Consider the following 21,407-nt stretch of genomic DNA (forward strand, 5'->3'; position numbering starts at 1 on the left):
CCAAATAGCTCAATGGGACACATAATAAGAAGCAGACACAGATTTTTCACTTGACAATGCTCAAGAAAACTGCCTTGTCTGAAAACATGGCTCAAAGTGAATTGGACAGAGAAAAATCAACTCAAACTCTATGTTCCAGTTCCTGCTCAGTGCATGTATACATGAAAGAGATCTGCAGCATCCTACTCAAAACTTGCCGAGTCATTAAAACTGAATAACGACTATCTCAGCATGTTATCGTTCAGGGTCATGTGCCTGATGAACATGTTTTCTCATTTTCCAGCCATAGCAATAATTAACCATGAAAAGATCATGACTGTCATTAACAGCAATAAATAGTTCTAGGGGTAGATTTTCATGGTAAGAGGTCAGGATAATCCCATTGTTTTAAGCCTTGGCAACAGATCCCACTTTGTGCTGATTTCAAAGCAGACACCACATGGAACAGCCTTATGAGCAGGCCCACTAAAAAGACAAAGTGAGTACCACCAATCCTTTATTAGAGGTAGTTAGTGACAGTTGCCAGTTGTTTTAACTGCAGATGTGAGCCTCCTGGACACAAAGCACATCAAAAAAAAACAATGCCCAAAATTTGACACTTCCATGGAGTCATCCCATTGCCTCAAGGAACTTCCTTACTGCCTTCCCTCAACATTAACTTGATACCAGCTGTAAGTCTCCAGAAAACTTCTAAGTACCTTGCAAGAAGCTTCCTGGCCATTCCCACCTTTGCTCAATTGGCGAGGTTACTCAAGGTTTCTGAAGCTCACCTAAACCAGTGAAAATCCTCCAATGTATAACCACGGAGCTTTTGGATAGGAGTGGACTGGCTTCTAGTCATGTATTTTTGATCCACACCCATTTTTTTTGCCATTCAGCCTCCATTATCTGAATTAAGGACCACAAAAATCTATTACCTAGTATCTGAAATATAGGTTTAAATAAAAACAAAACAAAAAAAAAAACTGTTCACAAAAGCAATTACATGTATCCAATGAATTGGGTTGGTGTGTTTTTGTTATCTTAGTAGTTACTTCACTCAATATAAAAAGAAGAACAGGACTTAACTTCAAACGGTGAACTGAATCATTACACATATGATCCCAGTTATTTAGCTTCTGGCTCCACTTGACATTTGGATTTCACACATCCTTTGCACCACTACACAAACCACCTAGCTACACAATATTTTGTAGCAAATTTCTCTCTTCTACTCCTCAATGTGATGCATTGTGTTAAAGTTTAAAAACTCTTGACAAAAATTAGCTCAAATAAACATTTAACCTCTTCAATGAAGTGGTGAATTAAAAGCTGATTAATATAGTGTATAGTGATGGAGAAAGTAACAAAGTAAGTTAATTGACAGTTGAGTGTTTTTAAAAAAAAACTACAGGAATTGCTCATTATGAACAGAGTGTCGAGAAGAGGAACAGTGTGATATCAATTAACACATGCCATTCACTCAAACATCTGGCTCCCTCCACCTGTCTTGCACCAATACGATGGCCACAGGCTTTCCATTTTTCCTTGAACAAATCCCAAATAGATCCCATCTACCATCACCCTCATCCTGCTGACTGAACAATTAGTCCTTTAACTTAACTCACTCACCCCACATAAAAATGTTGCTAAGAATATCTAGCTAGGTCTGATTTTGTGTTAAATATGACTTCTTCCAGTCCTTTTTGGACCTGCACTCTCACTGCCTCTTAAGGATAAGAATACAGTCATCAATTTACCAGAGAAAAAAGCGCAACTTTGCTCCCTATTTCCATCATTCTCTGACATTGAAATGGTTGATCTCAGACTCTTTCCTTCCTCAACTCTCTTGTTGCAGGCAGAATCCTACAAGGAACATAGGAAAATGGGCATTCAGCCCATCAAGCCTACCCCATCATTCTAGATTAATTGATCATCTCAAAGTCATTTTCCACCTCCAACAATGCCATTAGTCTCCAGAATGCTACTGTTTTCCGTCCTGAATCTGCTTAAAATGATTGCGATTCCATAGCCAGCTGATAGAAAACTCCAAAGATTACCCACATTCGGAGCAAAAAAATTCTTCCTTGCCTCAGTTCAAATGGCCTGATTCTTATTGTAAAGATTATGTCCACTAGTTCAAACATCATCGGCAGAGAAATATCCTATTTCCATCTATCACACCCTATAACAGGTTTTGCAAGTTTCATTCTTCAAAACTTGATAATACAAACTCAATTTCCACAATCTCGCCTCATAAAATAATCCCATGTTTCCAGGGATTAATCTGGTGAACCTCCTCTACACTCCTTTGATATGGAAGCCCAGACTATATACAATACTCCAGGTGAGGTCTCACCAAGTTTTCAATTCAACTGCAGCAAGATATCCTCACTCTGTACTCAAATTCTCTTGGAATGGATGCCAATATAGCCTTTGGTTTTCTAGTTGCTTGCTGCACCTGCATGCTAATTTTTAGTGACTCAAAAGACAAAAATATCCAGATTCTTTTAGGCAGCCACATTTCACAAATTCGCACCATTTAAATAAATATTTTTTGTTTTTCCCTAATAAATGGATTATCTTCACACTTAGTAACAATCACACTTCACATTATAATCCATATGGCATGTTCTAGCCCATTCACTTGGATTGTCTTAAGGTGTAAGGAGGCTTCAAAAGGACTTGGGCAGTCTGTTTGAGTTAATTTATTATTGCCACATGCACCAAGGTACAGTGAAAAGTATTCAACAAAAACAAAGTTGCTGGAAAAGCTCAGCAGGTCTGGTAGCATCTGTGAAGGAGAAAACAGAGTTAACGTTTCGGGTCCGGTGACCCTTCCTCAGAACTGGTGGTGGCTGGGAAAACGTCAGTTTATATGCAGAAAATAGGGAGGTGGATAGGGTGAAAAGTATTGGGTGGGTGAGTGAAACGTATTGTTTTGCATACTAATCAGAGAAATCATACCTTACATAACTACATCAGGTAATAGAACAGAATCTGTTTCAGCTACAGAGAAGGTGCAGAGAAAGGTCAACTTGAATATACAAGGTCCGTTCAAAAGTCAGGTAACAGCTAGGAAGAAGCTGTTCTTGAACCTGTTGGTACAGGTCTTCAAACATCTGTATCTTCTGCCCGACGGAAGAGGATAGGAGAGAGTATAACAGTGGTTGGAGGTGTCTTTGATTACGTCGGCTGCTTTCCCAAGACAGCAGGAAGCATAGACTGAATCAATGGATGGAAGGCTGGTTCGCATGATGGACATGATGTTTCCACTCAATTTGAGGTCATCAGCAGATTTGGAAATACTACAATTGGTCCTCACATCCAAATCATTTATATAAAATGTGAACAACCACGGAGCTGGCACTGACCCCTGCGGTACCCCACTAACAATAGCATTCTATGCTGAGAATGATCTGTTCATTCCTAATCTTCGCCTTCTGTCTGATAACCAATTCTCAAACTATACTGGTATATGTTCCCCAACCCTACACACTTGAATATTATATACTGTACGGTATTTTATCAAAAATCCACATACACCACATCCACTCATTACCTCTTGTCTATACTGCAAGTAACATCCTCAAAAAACTTCATGTTTGTTAAGCAGGATTCCCCTTTCATAAGTCAAAGTTGACTGCTCAATTTTGCTATTTGTTTCTAAAGGTTCAGTTGTGACATCCTCGACAATAAACTCTTAACATTCTGCCAATTACTCATTGGAGCTTTCTTGTGGCACAGTGTTAGTGTCCCTACCCTGGGGCAGGAGGCTTGGGTTCAAATCCTGCCTGCTCCAGAGGTCTGAAATAATATCGTCAAACAGGTTGACTTGAAAGAATTAGGTACATGGGGCAAACAGGTCAGTAGTTCTCCAGCTGCCGCCTTCCTCCTTTTTTAAAAAGTGGGGTTACGTTTGCAATCCTTCAGTTGGCAGGAATTTTTCTAGAAAATACAGAACTACAAACATAACATAGCATGGAACTGCAAGAACACAGCAGGCCAGGCAGTATCAGAGGAGCAGAAAAGTTGACACTTTGGATCAGGGCCCTTCTTCAGAAATGGAGAGGGTGAAGGGAGCTCAGAAATAAATAGAGAAAGGGGAAGTGGGGCTAGGGTAGGTGGGCGGGATGGTGATAGGTGGGAGAGAAGATCGACAGATTGTGTCAAGTCAAGGAGGCAGGGATTAGAGGAGGGTTGGACATGGAATGAGGCCGGGGATGGGGAGATTTTAAAACTGGTGAATTCCATGTTTAGGCCATCGGGCTGCAGGATCCCAAGGCGGAATATGAGGTGTTGCTCCTCCAGTTTGCGGGTGGCATCATTGTGACACTGGAGGAGGCCCAGGAATGACATGTCACCCAGGGAGTGGGAGGGGGGAGTTAAAATGGTTGGAAGATGTTGTCGTTTGTCATGTACAGTTAAATGCACATGCTCTACAAAACGTCTTCGAGTCTACGCTTGGTCTCACCAATGTAGAGGAGGTCACATTGTGAGCTGTGGGTACAGTAGACCAAGTTGACGGATGTGTAAGTGAACCCCTGTCTGATATGGAAGGTTGTTTTGTGCCTTGGACTAAGGTGAGGGAGGAGGTGTAGGGGCAGGTGTAGCACTTCCTGCAGTTGCGGGGAAAGGTGCCAGGGCTGGTGGGGTTAGTAGGGAGTGTGGAGTGGATGAGGGAGTCGTGGAAAGAGTGGTGGAGAGAGTGGTCCCTACTAAAGGCAGATAGGGGTGGGGAGGGACATATCTCTTTGGTTGTGGGTTCAGATTGTAGGTGGCAGCTAATGATACATTGGATGCGGAGGTTGGTGGGGTGATGAGTGAGGTCAAGGGGAATTTTGTCTTTATTTTTGTTTCGGGGGGTGGGGGGGGGGAGGGAGAAAAAGGGGGGAATATCAGGGCAGAAGTGCAGGAAACGCAAAAGTTGCAGTGGAGGGCATTTTTTCTCCCCAGTCCAGGAACTCGCCACTTACATCTGGGACACGACCCATAGCCTCCACCTCCTCCAAAGACTTTAATTCCCTGGCCCCCAACATCTCATCCTCACTGTGGACATCCAATCCCTGTACACTTGTATCCCCCACACGGATGGCCTAAAAGCCCTCCACTTCTTTCTCTCCCGCAGGCCCAACCAGACCCCTCCACCGATACCCTCATCCGCTTAACTGAACTCGTCCTTACCTTTAAGAGCTTCCCCTTCAACTCCTCCCACTTCCTACAGACCAAGGGGGTGGCCATGGGCACCCGCATGGGTGCGAGCTATGCCTGCCTCTTCGTAGGGTACGTGGTACAGTCCCCCTTCTGCTGTTACACTGGCACTATCCCCCACCACCTCCTCCTCTACATCGATGCTGCCTCCTGCTCCCTCAAGGAGCTTGAACAGTTCATCAACTTTACTAACACCTTTCATCCCAACCTCATTCACCTGGACCATCTCAGATACCTGTCTCCTTCCCAGACCTCTCTGCATCCATCTCTGGTGACCGCCTCAAAACTGACATCTATTTCAAGCCTGACTCCCACAACTCTTTTCCCTTTTTTGGCCCTTCCTTACAGGGTCCAAAATTCCTCCTAATCTTCGCAGTTACCACTATTTCAGGCATTCTTACAAGCCACTTCTTCTGATCTGATGCAATCTTTAATTTCTTTCATTAAGAATGGTTGAGTCTCCTTTCTCTCTGCGAATTTGTGCCTTAGAGAAAGGTATTTCTGCGCGTACTTGTATTTAAATATTAAGCAAAGCCTGACAACTGTTACATCTTTTAGTGGACTTTTCCAATCTACCTCATCCAACATGCTTCTCATGCCCCTAGCTCCCTTTGTTCAGATTTAAGACCTTAGTTTTAGAATGAACTAGAATACATTTAAATACCATGTAAATTCATACCATATTAATGGTCAATATTTCCCAATGGCTCCTTTATTATTCAAACACCACCAAATCCAAAAAGCCTGATCCTTAGTTGGATCCTCAACGTATTATTCCAGAAGCTCATCTCATACACACTCCAGGAAGTCATCTTCTACATCATTAGTGCTGCCTCGGTTAATTGTCTGTACACAAATTGAATTTGCCCATCATTACTATCTTGCCTATATCACATGCATCTCTAACTTCCTGATTTATAGCATGCCCAAAGAAAGAACTATAGTTTGGTTGTTCTTCAAACAAATGTTTGCTTCCCTTTGCTGTCTCTTCGCTCCACCCAAACTGATCTTACACCTTGAATCTTTTGGTGATAGCCTTCTTTTACTAAGTTGCTGATGCATCCTTATTTCGAGTGTTACCCCACATATCCCGGGCCTCCTCCAGTGTCCTAATGAAGTTCAACATAAGCTCGAGAACAGTACCTCAGCTTTCTGTAATATACAGGAGCAGAATTAGGCTGTTTGGCCCATCAAGTCTGCTCCACCACTCAATCACAGCTGATAAGTTTCTCAATCCTATTTTCCTCCCTTCTCCCCATAATCTTTGATCCCTTACTAATCAAGTACCGATCTCTCTTGACCTCCACAACTGTCATTCAATAAAACTGCTCTATTTTCTTCCAGGCTTGACATAGAGTTCAGCAATGTCACATTTCAACCTTATGCCATTGTGTTGTTTCCTTATTCTGAGTGGGGGTGTGGTGGTATAATAGGAAATAGTGGAGGTCCAAAGGCCAATCACCATTTTGCCAGGGAAAAGGAGCCAAAGTCAGAATCAGACTTAATGCCAAAACCAGAAGGGAAAATACAGAAACTCCTTTTTGTCAAGGAAGCCATCTGCCCACCAAGGGGCACACTGGGGAGGAGGAGGGCAGGCTGCACATGGAAGGGAAGGAAGGGAGAGGCTGCCAAAAAAAAAAAAAAAAAAAAGTTTCAAACTGGTTAACTCAGGAACACTCATAACGAGGAGTTAGGAAAATCTGAAATCACTGAGGTAATTAATTACTTACAAATAAATGTGGGTTCCCTAACTTAAAGATGACATGTGTTAATAGAAGATCGATGGGGAAAGATCGCAGTGAATGCTACACTAATAAACACTATTAAATTTAAATATCAGAGATCCAAATGCATTAAAGAGGGTACTAATGGCCTGGTTAAAATAATCCAGTCTTCTGCATATTCTATGAAAACACATTACCTGCAACTTCTCCAGTCCTTAGAAGGTGCGGTAATGGTGATGGCTGCTTCTGTGGATATAAGCATCAAGTATTTTGAAAAAAAAGTTCTGCTGCTAACTTATGGCTCTTGTCTTGTGCCAATTTAAATACCGCGCTGTTAATGCTTTCCTTGTGTGTTGTAGTTGTACGGTGAATGAGGTTGATAATTCTAGAAGAAAATTACTTTCAGACTGCATTTGCTAACACTGACACATGAGCACTGGGCACTGCTTTAAACCGCATTAACACAGGGTGGCAGAGGGGGCCATGGGGAAAGAGAAAAAGAAAAAAAAAAAAAAAAAATCAGGGTAGGAGTGGGTAAGTACTCATTGTCATCCAAGCTCATTTTCATCTCAGGAACATGCTGGTCCTGAACGCTGGTCAAGTGGCCTTTAAAAAAAAGACTCCCACATGTCAGATGGGGATTTACCCTCAAACAGCTGTCCCCAATCCATTTCGCCCTAGTTCCTGTAGTTAGTCTTCGCATAATTTAGCACTTTCACCCAGGACCAGTCTTATCTTTATCCACTACTATCTTAAAATGTATGGAATTATGAACATTGTCCCCAAAATGCTCCCGCATGGAAACTTCGACCACTTGGGCCCTCTCACCTTTCAATACAAGGTCAAGCACAGTCCCTTCCCTAGTTGGACTACTGACATTGTTTCAAGCAGCCCTCCTGGATGCACCTAACAAATTCTGTCCCATCTCAGTCCCTGGCACTAAGGGAGTACCAGTCAATATTGGGCAAGTTAAAATCACCCATGGTTTAAGACCATATTTAAGCCAACCAACAACCACCAAAATTACTTTAGTCCCAATTACCTGCACTTGATCCATAGTCTACATGATCTATTCCTTCGATTCTTGCTGACTATCGGGAGGCCTATAGTATAACCCCAACATGGTGATTGGTGTTTTCTTTTTCCAAAGTTCAAGCTATATGGCTTTGCTACGAGTCATCCAAGATGTCTTCTCTTAAAAACAGCTGTGACATTCTCCTTAAATCAGTAAAGTAACAACCCCACCACTTTTACATCCCTCTCTATCACACAGGAAACTTCTAAACCCTGAACACTGAGCTGCCAGTCCTACCTTGGTCACGTGTACTAATCTACTCTGAGCTCATCTGCCTTTAGACCGCTAGCCACACTGTGCTCATGAACTGGGCCTGCCTGTTCTTCCTACTAGACTTAGCACTTTTCCTTTTCAAATACTCCACATGCTGACCAACTGCTCCGGTCCACACCCTTTCAAGTGGCACTAGCAAACCTCTCTGCCAGGATGTTGCTGCCCCTCCAGTTTAGGTGCAATGGTTCCTTCTTGCACAGGTCCCACATGCCCTGGAAAATATCCCAATGATCCAAATATCTGAATTCCTCACTCCCACACCAGCATTATAGCCATGCATTCAGTGGTATTATCTTCCTATTTGTGGCTCACTAGCACGTGGCATGGAGAGTAATCCCGAGATCACACCCTTAGGAGGTCCTGCTTTTCAACTTCTAACCTAACTCTCCAAATTCCTTTTGCAGGACCTTATTCCTCTTTGTGCCTTTGTAATTCATACCAATACAGACCATGATCTCTGGCTGCTCGCCCTCCCAGTTCAGAATATCCAGTGCATGCTCAGCGACGTCCTCGACCCTGACACCAGGGAGGCAACACACCATCCTGGAGTCTTGCTCACAGCCACAGAAAAGCCCATCTGTACCCGACAATGCAGTCACCTGTCACCCCCGCTCACCTAGAGTTCAACCCTCCCTGCTGCACAACAGAACAAGTCATGGTGCCATTGACCTGGCTGCTGCAGGTGCTTTCTCCAGAGAGGCCATCCCCCACAACAGTGTCCAAAATGATACATCTATTTGAGACCAGAATGGCCTCGGGGGGCTCCTGCACTGCTTGCCCACAGTTACTAGTCTTCCTGGTGGTCATCCAACTCCTTTCTGTCTATGCAGCCCTTACTAGTGGTGTGACCAGCTCATTAAACATGCTGTCTGCGACATTCTCAGCCTCATGGATGCTTCGTAGTGAATCCATCCTCAGGTCCAGCCACTCCATGTGGCAAATCAGGAGCTGCAGCTGAATACACTTCCCACATACGTAGTCACCACAGACAGTGAAAAAGTGTCCCCGACTGTCCACATATTACAGGAGGGGCATTCCACAGAGCTGAGTTCTCCTGCCATTTTCAACCTTAACCACAGACAATAATCTAGGGACCAATTACTCACCAAAATCAGATTTTGCTCTTTCACACTCTATTCCTAACCAACTACAACACCAGAAGTACATACAGCAAAGTTGGTTCTAACTGGTATCAATAAACCAAGCAAATTATACACCTCAAATACCGTGCAGTATTATTCTAATTATTATACTTATTAATTTATTTACCTCACTGAACAGCCACACAAAATACCAATAGTTGGTTGACTTAAAAATCAGATCTCTCCTCAAATACCGCAATCTACCAAGATGTCCAAGTAGTCAGTATAGGGGTCGAGTGAGATGGCAAAGTTGCATTATTATTTAAATGATTTATGCTGTAAATAAAAGTATAACAGTGATGTGTATACTCCCTGCATTATGTCTCTATTACTTAGTGTCTTTTGACAATGATTACATGGACCTCACAATTATCTGGAATATTTGATCACCCGGCACACTCCAGGTCCCATAGGTGCCGGTTAATAAAAGACACACTCTCTCTCTTCCCTGACACTACACACTCAGTATCTAAAGTCAGTTCCTGAGGAATGAAGCCTATGCTACCTTTTGAGCTGTGACGTACCTTCTAGAGCTCTGCCTCTGGATTCAGCTCCACTCCCGGTGCGTCAGAGTGCCCTACTCACCAGGTATTTATCCAGCAGCTCCTGCCACTGATCACATCATCCCCCGCCAGCCCGGTCCGCTCTGCTGGGCTGTGCTGTCCTCCCACCATTCCCGGAGCTTCTTGAATGTGGTTAGAGCTGCAACCATCCAAGAAAGTGGCGTGTATTCCATCACAATCCTGACCTGTGCCTTTCAGATGAAAGGCAGACACTGGAAAAACAGATGGCATATTTCTCAGTGCAGGATTCCTAACCTCTGATCTCCTCTTACAGCCACATTATATAGTGACTGGTCCAATTCAGTTTCTGGTTAATATCACCTGCCAAGATGTTGGCAGTGAGGGATTGAGCAATGCTAACACGATTGAATGTCAAAGGATGATGACGAGACTTTCCCCTGTTGGACTTGGTCATTGCCTGTCACTTATGTGGCACAGATGTTACTTGTCATTAGTCAGCCCACATCTGGATATTGTCCAGGTCTTAAGATTTCAAATGACTACTTCAGTATCTAAGGAGTAACACATGGTGCACATTGTATAATCATGGCTAAATATCTCTACTTATGATCTTATGAAGGGAAGATCATTGATGAAGCAGCTGAAGATGGTGGGACCTTGCATACGAATCGGAGGAACTCCAGCATAGACGTACTTGAGCACAGCTGACTGAACTCCAACAACTACTACAACTTTGTATGTTCATCATGACTCCAACCATTGGAGAGCTCTCCACAATCCCAACTGGCTCCAGTTTTGCCAGAGATTCTTGATTCCCCACTTAAACGTCAACGGTAGTTATTCTCATTTCATGTCTGGAATTCAGTACTTTTGTCCACATACAGGCCAAGGCTGTAATGAGCCGAGAGCTGAATAGTCTTGGCTGAATCCATATTAAACATCAGTGAGTAGGTTGTTCTTTTACCGGTGCCATTTGAAATTTGTCGATGATTGAGAGTAGAATGATGTGGTAATTTGGTTGCATTTGTCCTGTTTTTCCTCGCACACTAAGTTCCTGGGCAATTTTCCACATTTCCAGGTGGATGTCAGTGTTGTAGCTGTACTTGAAAAGCTTGATAAGGGGCTCAGCTGAGCTGGAGCATGTCAAAAGTTCTGTTTTTGGAATATTTTCAGGGCTAATAGCATCGGCAGTATCCAGTACCTTCAGTCATTTTGCATTAATGCTGATCAAATTCAGATCGTGTGCAAATCCAAATACCACTGATGTCAACACAAATACAATATGTTACTACATTACTGCATCACCAAATAAAGTTAGAATGAAAGAAAGAATCCCTGAAAAATCAAAAAGGAACCCTCAAGAGCCCTCCAAATGAAAAATGGACATGAGAGACCTGGAATGAAGCTGGTCGGGCTGACAGCGTCTTCCAAGATTAAATTTTTAAAAAGGTGAAAATCCTAGATAAATTTCATTCAGTGACTTAACTCAAAACAGATTTCAATGTTGAATATAAAAGTTATAGTCAGTTCAGAAAAGCAGAAACCAAAGATTGGGATTTGCGTTCATAAGAGATGCCATCCACTTACGAATTTGCTACTTGCCCGTTTCATAAACAAAGTCAAAATAAATAGGTGTACGGATACAGAATACATTGGAATCATTATTTAAGCAAATTTAATAACTGATAACTGACCACCACAAGATAATAGTAGCAAAAAATAAATAAATAAATAAATAAATATATTCCACAATTAGTCTCATTATTTATTTGTGGGATGTGGGCATCACTAGTGGTCAGCATTTATTGCTCATCCCTAGTTGCCATTGACAAGGTGGTAATGAGCAGCCTTCTTGAACCACTGCAGTCCACTTGCTGTGGGTTGACCCACAACGCCATTAGGGAGGGAATTCCAGGATCCTGACCCAGTTACACAGTGAAGTAATGGCGATATATTTTGAAGTCAGGATGGTGAGTGGCTTGGAGGGGAACTTGAAGGTGATACTCCCATGTATCTGCTACCCTTGTCCTTCTAGATTGAAGTGTCATGGGTTTGGAAGGTGTTGTCTGAGGATCGTTGGTGAATTACTGTGTGCATCTTGTGGATAGGACATACTGAAGCAACTGAGCATCAGTGGTGAAGGGAGTGGATGCTTGTGGACGTAGTACCAATCAAGCAGGCTGCTCTGTCCTGAATGATGTTGAGCTTCGATGTTTTTGGGGCTGCACTCATCCAAGCAAGTGGGGAGTATTCCATCACACTCGACTTGTGTCTTTTAGGTGGTGGACAGGATTTTGGGAGTCAGGAGGGGTATTACTCACTGCAGTATTCCTAGCCTCTGACCTGGCTCTTGAAGCCTCTGCACTTGTGGCGAGTTCAGTTGAGTTTCTGGTCAAATAACCCCCAGGATGTGGATAGTGGGGGAATTCAGTGATGGTAACATGATCGAATGCCAAGGGGTGTGGTAGATTCTCTTATCGGTGATGGTCACAGCCTGGCATTTGTGTTGCATGAATGTTATTTGCTATGTGTCAGCCCAAGCCTGGTACTATTGCATTCTAGGTCTTGCTGCGTTTGAGTATGGACTGCTTCGGTTTGAGGAGTTGCGAACAGCGCTGAACATTGCGCAATATTCACAAACATCCCCACTTCTGACCTTGACATGGAGGGAAGATCATTGATGAAGCAGTTGAAGATGGCTGGACCTAGGACTCTACCCTGCGGAACTCCTGCAAAGATGAACTGGAGCCGAGATGACTAACCTTCAACAATCACACCATCTTCCAGCTAAGTCTCCAGCCACTGGAGAATCTGCCCGATATCCATTGATTTCAGTTTTGCTAGGACTCCTTGAGCAACCTGCTGTCAAGGGCTGTTAATCTGACCTCATCTCTGGAATTCAGCTCCTTTCTCTATGTTTGAACCAAGACTGTAATGAGGCCAGAAGCAGAGTAGTCATGGCGAAACCCAAGCTGGGTGTCACTGAGCAGGTTATTGCTGAGCAGGTGCTGCTTGATAGCACTATTGATGACACCCTCCATTGCTTTACTGATGGGGCAGTAATTGGCCAGGTTGGATTCATCCTGCTTTTTATGTACAGGATGTACCTGGGCAATTTTCCACATTGTCAGGTTGATGCCAGTGTTGTAACTGTACTTGAACAGCTTGGCTACAGGAGCAGCAAGTTCTGGAGCACAAGTCTTCAGTGCTATTGCTAGAATGTTGTCAGGGCCAGTAGCCTTTGCTGTATCTAGTGTCTCCAAAAGTTTCTTGGTATCACGTGGATGAATCAAATTGGCTGAAGACTGGTATCTGTAATGCTGGGTACCACGAGGAGGCCGAGATGCATCATCCACTCATCACTTCTGGCTGAAGATTGTTGCAAAAGCTTCAGCCTTATCTTTTGCACCGATGTGCTGGGCACTTCTGTCATGGAGGATAGGACAGCCTCCTCCTCCACCGAGTTGTTTAACTGTCCACCACCATTCAGGACCAGATGTGGCAGGACTGCAAAGCTTAGATCTGTTCGGTTGGTTGTGGGATTGCTTAGCTCTGTCTTTCACTTGCTGTTTTTGCTGTTTAGCATGCAAGCAGCTTTGTTTGGTGGCTTTACCAGGTTGAGGATGTTGGGCTTGTACTCATTGCAATTTAGAAGACTATGAGGAGACCTTACCGAGAGGTTGCTTTGGTGATATTATAAACTTCAGAACTTTAATAACTGTTTGTGGATCGAATGAATCAAAAGATAAATTGCTACACATGGAAAGCAGCAGTAATAACTCTGTCTGGAATAAGCTAGTAAGGAACAAAGACAAGCTGTTACATCAAGATTGAAAGCAATTAGCCATGTCATGGAAAGGAGGGAGTCAAGATTACAAAGACAAAACTGCTTTGATACCTGCTTTATAGACTGGATACTTTATTGCCAAAAGGTCAAGGATGGTCCTGCAGAAGAATGTAAAGAGTTAATCACAGGAAAGCTGCATCTGTGTCTTCGAACAGACAGTCAAGGCCAAACCTAACAAGGCACTGCGAAGCTACTTCTGATAAGAAGGCAAGCTGCAAGACTTGCAGCAATTGGATGAATGGACTTTAAAAGAATCATCAATATATCACATCACAGATCTGAAGGAGAAAAATCTGTGATACGTATCAAAACACCAGAAGTCTAGCTCTAGCAGAACTTTGAAGAACACTGCATAAGGACTGAACCCTGGACACTTCCAGACAGGCACTGTTGGTGAAATCCAACCAAGTTCCACCATTAATCAGGCAATTGCCAGATTGGGTTGACAGGCTTAACTTATTTACTTGAGGCATCTTATTTTGGTTGCTGCATGCAATAAAGTTTAAATTATTGTTTCAGCATTTGATTGCCTGTGAGATTTCTTAAGTAGTCCAATTAAAGGTGAGTTTACCAACAACAGTTTCTCCTTTTGGTAGGCAGCCATGGTGCACAAGGCTTCAAGCCAACTGCCCGTAAAAAAAAAAAAATCAGTTCCACAGATAACATGGACTTAAGACGCAGCAGCTTTACATTCATGACAATCTGGTAAAAATCAAGGAAAACGTATGCAGCAATTCAGAATTGCACATGCAATTACTAAACATACACTTACCCGGCCCAAACAAACATCTCTCCCCTTTGTCAATTTATCTTTAGAATCAAAATTGGAGAAACAGAACAAGTTCATAGATGATATCCATTTACACAAACCTTCAGGTTCAATGCGGTTATTTGGAGCAAACCATGAGCAACACTGCAATAAAATTCAACTCTATCATCAAGCGGTACACTACCAAATGAACCTACCAATTGTAATGACGAAATCAGAATATAAATGATAACAAAATAAATACAGTAAGCATTAGCAGACTTGAAACATTGACTCTGCTTTCTCTCTCCAGATTCTGCTAGACCTGCTGAGTTTCTCCAGCAATTTCTGTTTTTACGTGGAATATAATGATGATCGCTATATAGATCTTGAACTGCTAGCTCTGAATGTACTCCAAGTCTTGTACAACCAGCAATTTGAATCAGAATCCTTACAGTGTGGAAGCTGGCCATTCAGCCATCAAGTCTACACCGACCTTCCAAACAGCATCTCACCCAGACCCATTCCGCCTATCCTATCCCTGTAATTCTGCATTTTCCATGCCTAATCCACGGACAATATGGGAAATTTAGCATGGCCAGTCTACCTAATCTGCACATCTTTGGACTGTGGGAGGAAACCAGAGTACCTGGAGGAAGCCCACGCAAACACAGGGATAATGTACTAACTCCACACAGACAACTACCCGAGGCTGGAATCAAGCCTGGGTCCCTGGCACTGTGAGGCAGCAGAGTTAATCACTGAGCCACCGTGCTACCCCAATTTGAAAAAAAAACAGATTTGTGTTACCATCTAGTTTTTAATGGTTTCTCTGAACTCCATTAAACATTGTCCAAGCAGCAAAAGTATTCCAATGTGTAGCTGATACTTCATGCAGGTGTAGATAGTATTTTGTCAAATGCTGTCTGAAATCTGCATTACACAGAGATCAACTATCGTAGGATGCAATATTTAAATGCTAAATGAAGGGCAATAGCATACCCTGATCACTCTCCCAAAACCTCTCCTGTAATGCAAGAATAACATTTTCTATCATTATATAGTTGCCAGATGGCAAGTTAGAGTTCTTACACAACTTATTGGATCAGTTACAGCAGATGGCAAGTGGAAGTCCCAAGTAGCTATTAATTGACCACTTAAGGGCCTTATTTGGTGTTCAAGGTAAGAAGGTCACCCACAGAAAATAAGCACTAGGTAAGAGGAGCAAAGTGGTTGGGGGACACATCTCTCTGGGGAGATCACACCCTTTGTTCAACAACTTTGGATTTCTGCACTGCAATTACCTACTTTCAGCCAAGACAGTAATTTGGTCAGCAGACAGCTGTTAAAACTAGGGATTTAGGAGAAGGTAGAAAGAAAAGGATTAGTTGAGCATAAAGAGGTGACTTTAAAGAGGTTTCTCAAAACTGAAAAGAAATCCCCATGGACAGGCAAAGTGGCTGATTGCATTGTCACTGTTGATGGAGTAGAGACAGCAGGTAACAAAACAGAAGGTCAAAACTGGAGAACCAGAGGGTGCATGAAGAAACAGAGGAAAGGATCTGAAGACAATGATGAACTCAATCTTGGATAACAACAGGTAGCTAGTAGACTGTGACCTGTACGGAGATAATGGGAACAGAAGTACACAAACGTAAAAACACTCTGCACTGCAACATTCAAGTAATCAAAACATGGAAGTCAGCATTTCAAATTTTAGAAATTTCCTACTGCAAAATCATAATAGTGTGGATCATGATTTCATCAATGAACAGTTTAGAGAGAGAGAGAGAGAGCGCGAGGGAGAGAGAGAGAGAGAGAAGGTAGTAAATAAACAATAAGCCATGCATGTTTCATACTTCTAGGGAAAGTCTCAATTGACATGGCTTATCACAAAACTCACCCGTCATTCTTTATTTTTACTGACATCACTCCTCCTTCACATCATTCTCCGACCTTATCAGGTTTATTTCCAAATTAATTTCTCTCTCCAGTGTCACCTCCCATCTGCTCTTTCACTTGGCTTTTTTTCTAATCCTTTCTCTCCTATTTATTCTCCAGTTGACACCACAAATGCAGATACTGAAAGACTGCAATGTAGGTTTAATATTGTGTGGCCAAATTAGAGGTGGCAGATTTAACGATGGAACTCAGCGGGTAGAGCACTCAGGTTACAAGTTGACAGCATCTCCAGCCAGCTGTCCGAGCATGGTGAGAAAGATTAGCAGCGACCTAGCAGAGGATCCTGCAGTCTCCTGGCTGATGTCCATGTGAATCTGTACTCCGAAGTGCTTGCTTTATGTAAGAAAAACTTAAACATTGGAACAAACCACAATTCAATCATTTCAAAGCAATCTTAGGAAAACTGAGATCAAATCATAAGAAAAAGAAAGAAATATACCTGACTTTCCTCGTGAGATACTCGCATCTGTTCTTTAAGCACCGACATCCTGGCCGCCTCCTCTTTCCTCAGCACTCTCTCTTTCTTCAGCTCGGGGCTCCAGAAAGTTTTAATGCTGTTCATGGACGATCCCAGCTTGGTGTCTTTAACTTCCAGCTCCTTCCGGAGGATCTCGTTCTCTCGTTGCAGATCCTTGAGCTGCGCTTGCAGATCGACCATGGTGTTATCCCGGACCTGCCTCAGGGTAGAGGGCACTTGGTGGTGGTGGTGATGGTGAGAGGATGGGGTCACCATGCCGCTCTGCTGGTGGTGATCACTGAAAGACAGGGCATCTCCCCCGGGAGGGAGGCCAGCCGAGGCGATGTTGGGACTGCTGCCCATGGCCGTCACTCGCCCCCCATAGGTGGCTCTGTTAGTCGCCCTGCCCAGGGTCATGGTGCCTTTGGGAAAGCTGGTGGAGGCGACTCCCTCATGGTCACTCAGGTACATGGGTCCCGATGTAGCGTAGGCTGCATTCAGAGACTGGATGTTCTCCATGGACAGGGTCTTGCCGGCTCCGCCGGTCCCGCCGCTGCTTGTCCTGCGGTGTCCCAGGCGAGGTGAGCGGGGAAGCCGGGGAGACCGCGATGGGCTGCCTTCCACGTGGCCCACTGTCCTGGAACTTCCGTACATGGCTCTTGTCTGAATCAAAGACGGTGGCGATGATAAGAGGAACTCGACCGCCGTCAGCCAACGCCTTTCCTTGTGTTGCCTGCCCGAGCTTGTTACCGCATTTCCACTCTGCTGGGGGAGAACGGCTTGCCGTCAGATCTAGAAGATATGTTAATAAAACAATGTACAGAATCATTCACATTTATCATATTTAAGGAAGCAGGTGAAAAAAAAATCAGGGAATAAGTCCAAATCCAGATTTATAGGGAAACAAAAACCGATAAACTTCCTTCGAAAATATTCCCACAAATATAAATCGATAGGCACTGAGAAATGTAACATGTAAAACTAACATCTCCACAAGAAAGTGCGTGAACTGATAATGTACTTGTTAGAAACTAATCAGCTGAAGATATTTCTTCACAAAGGGCTGTTAATCATTTCCAATGTACCAAATTGTTCCTATCAACTACTGGCACTTTTCTGTTAATTTGTATTTTTGCTTCACCTTCAGAACAATGGTTTGCAAGTATTTAGCATTCTAATGGTTAATGTGAAGCGCCAGAAATATTGCTCAACATAAGTAATGACTAATGTGATTAAATAATTGGAGTTAGGCGAGTAAAGACGACCTCCAACTTCCAGTCCAGTTTGCATTTCTTGCAATTCTGGGAGGAATGTATTTACATTATCTCTCTCCTTTCACCCTCCGCCCCCATCAATGTTTCTGACTCCTTAGGTTTCTCTTCGCTCTTGGGCTATCTTGTCTTTTGGTTTCACTCCTTTGGGCAAGTGAAGGCAGCAACACTTGCAATAACAACTTGTATTTCTATGGCACCTTGAAAGGTAATCAAACATTCCACGGCATTTCACAATACCACGTAAAACGAACATTTGACATCATGCCACAAAAAGAGTTCTTGGAGCGAACAGCCAAAAGCCTGGTCAGACATTTGATGGAGGGACATAAAAAGTAGTAGAGGGGCTAGAGGAATTTATGCTGCAATAGCATGTTTATCAGGAATATTGACAGTGGAGCTGAAAGAGGCTAGACTACTTAAAAACTTGACAAGAATTAAGACTTTACTGAAATGAGAGCCAATGTAGACCAGCAAGCTGAGAGGTGATGGATATGAAGGGCCTGGTTCGTGTTAGGACACAGGCAATAGACCAGCTAGATCAAGAGGTCTGAAACCTCCTCATTCAACAACCACTTTGGACACTGATGAAGGCAATAATTCAGAGGAATGTAGCAAGATCCAAGCCTGTGGCACCACAAATGTACATATGGGGTGAATGAAGAGTGTAAGGGCAATAGTGATAGTGATACCGATACCTAGCTAAGAGATAGATAGGTGTTTCTGTGATAGTAGACATGAATTCAGGTTGCTATGTACCTTCCCTGTGCCAGGGTCAAGGATCTCAGAGTGGCTGCAGGACATTCTTTTGAGTGAAGAGTCAGAGGTAGTGGTTCACATTGGCACCAATGACAGTTGGAAAGAAGGATGAGGTCCTGAAAGTACAATTTAGGAAGCTAGACATTCTGAAAGGCAGTACCTCCAAAGCTGTAATCACAGATGACTCTGAGCACCACGTGCTACCTAGCAGGGAAATCAGAAGCTTCAAAAAAGACATACGGCTAAAAATTTGGTGGGGGAGTGAGGTCTTGAGATTTCTGAGGCTCTAGGACTGGTTCTGGGAAATAGGTTACACCTGAACAGGACCAGGACCAGCATCTTGATGGAGAGATTTCCTAGTGCACTTGCTTGCCACAGGGACAGGAACAAGAGATAGAATTCAGATAGAATGAAAATAAAGCCAATTATGGAAAATAGAAAAGCTGGAAATGAAAATGGAAAGCAGAAGCAAATCAGAGAATCAACTAGGCTAAAAAAAAAAGGCATAATGAAAAGCACAATCTGCATGCACACAGCATTTGCAACAAGATGGGTGACCTGATGGTGCTACAAGTAAAGTGTATGATTTAATTGGCATTACATAAACATGGCTACAGAGTGACCAAAACTGGGAACTGAATATTAAAAGGATATTCAAAGAAAAAGAACGTGGGATTGTGATGATAACAAGGGACGGAATCAATGTGTTAGAGATAGAGGGAATTTCCAATGAGAGAATCTAATCATGGTCCTTGACATTCACTGATGTTACCATCATTGAATCCCTCACTAGCAACATCCAGGGATGACCATTTACCAGAAACTCAACTGGGCTCACCACAAATGCAGTGGCTACAAGACCAGGTCAGAGATTAGGAATCTTGCAGCAAGTAACTCATCTCCTGATTCCCTAAAGCCTGTCCACCATCTACAAGGCACAAATTCGGAGTGTGATGGAATATATCCCACTTACCTGGATGAATGCAGCTTCCAACATCAAGAAGCTCGATACCATTTAAAACAAAAGTAGCTCACTTGACTGGCATCGTATTCACAAACATTCCCAACACTAAGCAGCAGTGTGTACCATCGCCAAGGTGCACTGCAAAAGTTCACCATGGTTCCTTAGACAGCACCTTCCAAACCCACAACCATTTCCATTTGGAAGGACAAGGGCAGACGATACATGGGAATACCACACCTGCAAGTTTCCCTCACACCATCTTAACTTGGAAATATATCGCCGTTACTGGGCTAAAATCCTCAAACTCCCTCCCTAACAGCCCATGGACTGTCGTGATGGTGAGGTGCCTTCTTGAACCATCTTCTCAATGGCAATTAAGGATAAGCAAGAAATGCTGGCCTAGCCAGTGTCACACTCACCCCACATTTTTTTTTCCAGAAATGATTGGATAAAGCTAAGCAATGTCAAAGGGTAGCAAAGAGTGGTTTATAACAATTGTAATATTGTAGGGCAGAGTTTAAAATCCAGAAACTTAAGGTGCACGTAACAAGGGGAATACAATAATCTGGATGACTTCAAACTACATTTTGAGCAGGGTAAATCTACTAAGTACCAATGCCATGGAGGAAGAATTTTTAAAATGTGTTCGAGGAGAATTTTAGATTTCAGGAAAGGAGGACCAAGAAATTAACAAAGAAAAAGAATAGAGTATCAATTGTTGGTTCCTCAACAGATTGCTCAAGAAAACTAAGGCACGGGATATTTTGATCTGGTATAATGCAAATAAGAAAGAGCCAATTAACAATCTTGTTGCACAAGAACCTTGAGCGAATAGTGGGCATAATATGATATCTTTTTCAAACTTCTTGGAAAATTCTGTCTTTTAATCTGAAACTAAGGTCTTAAATCTAAATAAGGGCAATTGTGAAGCGGAGGAGAAAGATAACTGTGGTAGATCAGAGAAAATAAATTAACATTTGACAGCTTACAAAATTCATGCTTGGTTTGAAAAAGCAATTCTTTCAAGGCAAAAATATCCAATAGAAGAAGTTCATCATGACTTACTAGGGAAGTTAAAGTTAGTACTAGGTGAAAGAGAAGGTTTATAACATTTTCAAATAAAAGTTGCAGACGTGAGGAGAATTTTAGATTTTAAGAAAGGAGGATCAAGAAATTAACAGAGAAAAATAATAGAGTATCAATGTATATCACAAAACCAAAAACATATTACAAAAGCTTCTATAGGTGTGCATAATGGAAAACATTAGCAAACACAAGTCTGGGTCCATTGCAGGCAGAGACTGGAGAATTTATAACAGGAAAGAGAAATGGCAGAGAAGCAAAATAATTACTGTGTGCCTGTCTTCAAAGGAAAACATAATTAGTAGTCTGTCTGAAATACAAAAGATCCAACAGTCTGGTAACAGTGTGGAATTGAAAGAAACTCATGTTAGAGAAATTAACAAAGTTT

The 21,407-nt window shown here is 42.7% G+C and overlaps 1 protein-coding gene across 2 annotated transcripts in view; it reads right to left on the reverse strand.

Annotated features, from left to right (window-relative positions):
• The window catches only part of LOC109925951 (ERC protein 2), a 591,163-nt gene extending 573,435 nt beyond the window's left edge, over nt 1-17,728 (reverse strand). For both annotated transcript variants that reach the window (XM_048606399.1, XM_048606398.1), the window contains exon 1: nt 16,925-17,728. In XM_048606399.1, coding sequence (XP_048462356.1) covers nt 16,925-17,596 — 672 coding nt within the window. In that variant the 5' untranslated portion in view covers nt 17,597-17,728. The remainder of the gene's footprint in view (nt 1-16,924) is intronic.
• Between the last annotated feature and the right edge of the window lie 3,679 nt (nt 17,729-21,407).

Source organism: Rhincodon typus, chromosome 16 (genome assembly GCF_021869965.1).
Source record: "Rhincodon typus isolate 14 chromosome 16, sRhiTyp1.1, whole genome shotgun sequence".
NCBI classification, from domain to species: domain Eukaryota; kingdom Metazoa; phylum Chordata; class Chondrichthyes; order Orectolobiformes; family Rhincodontidae; genus Rhincodon; species Rhincodon typus.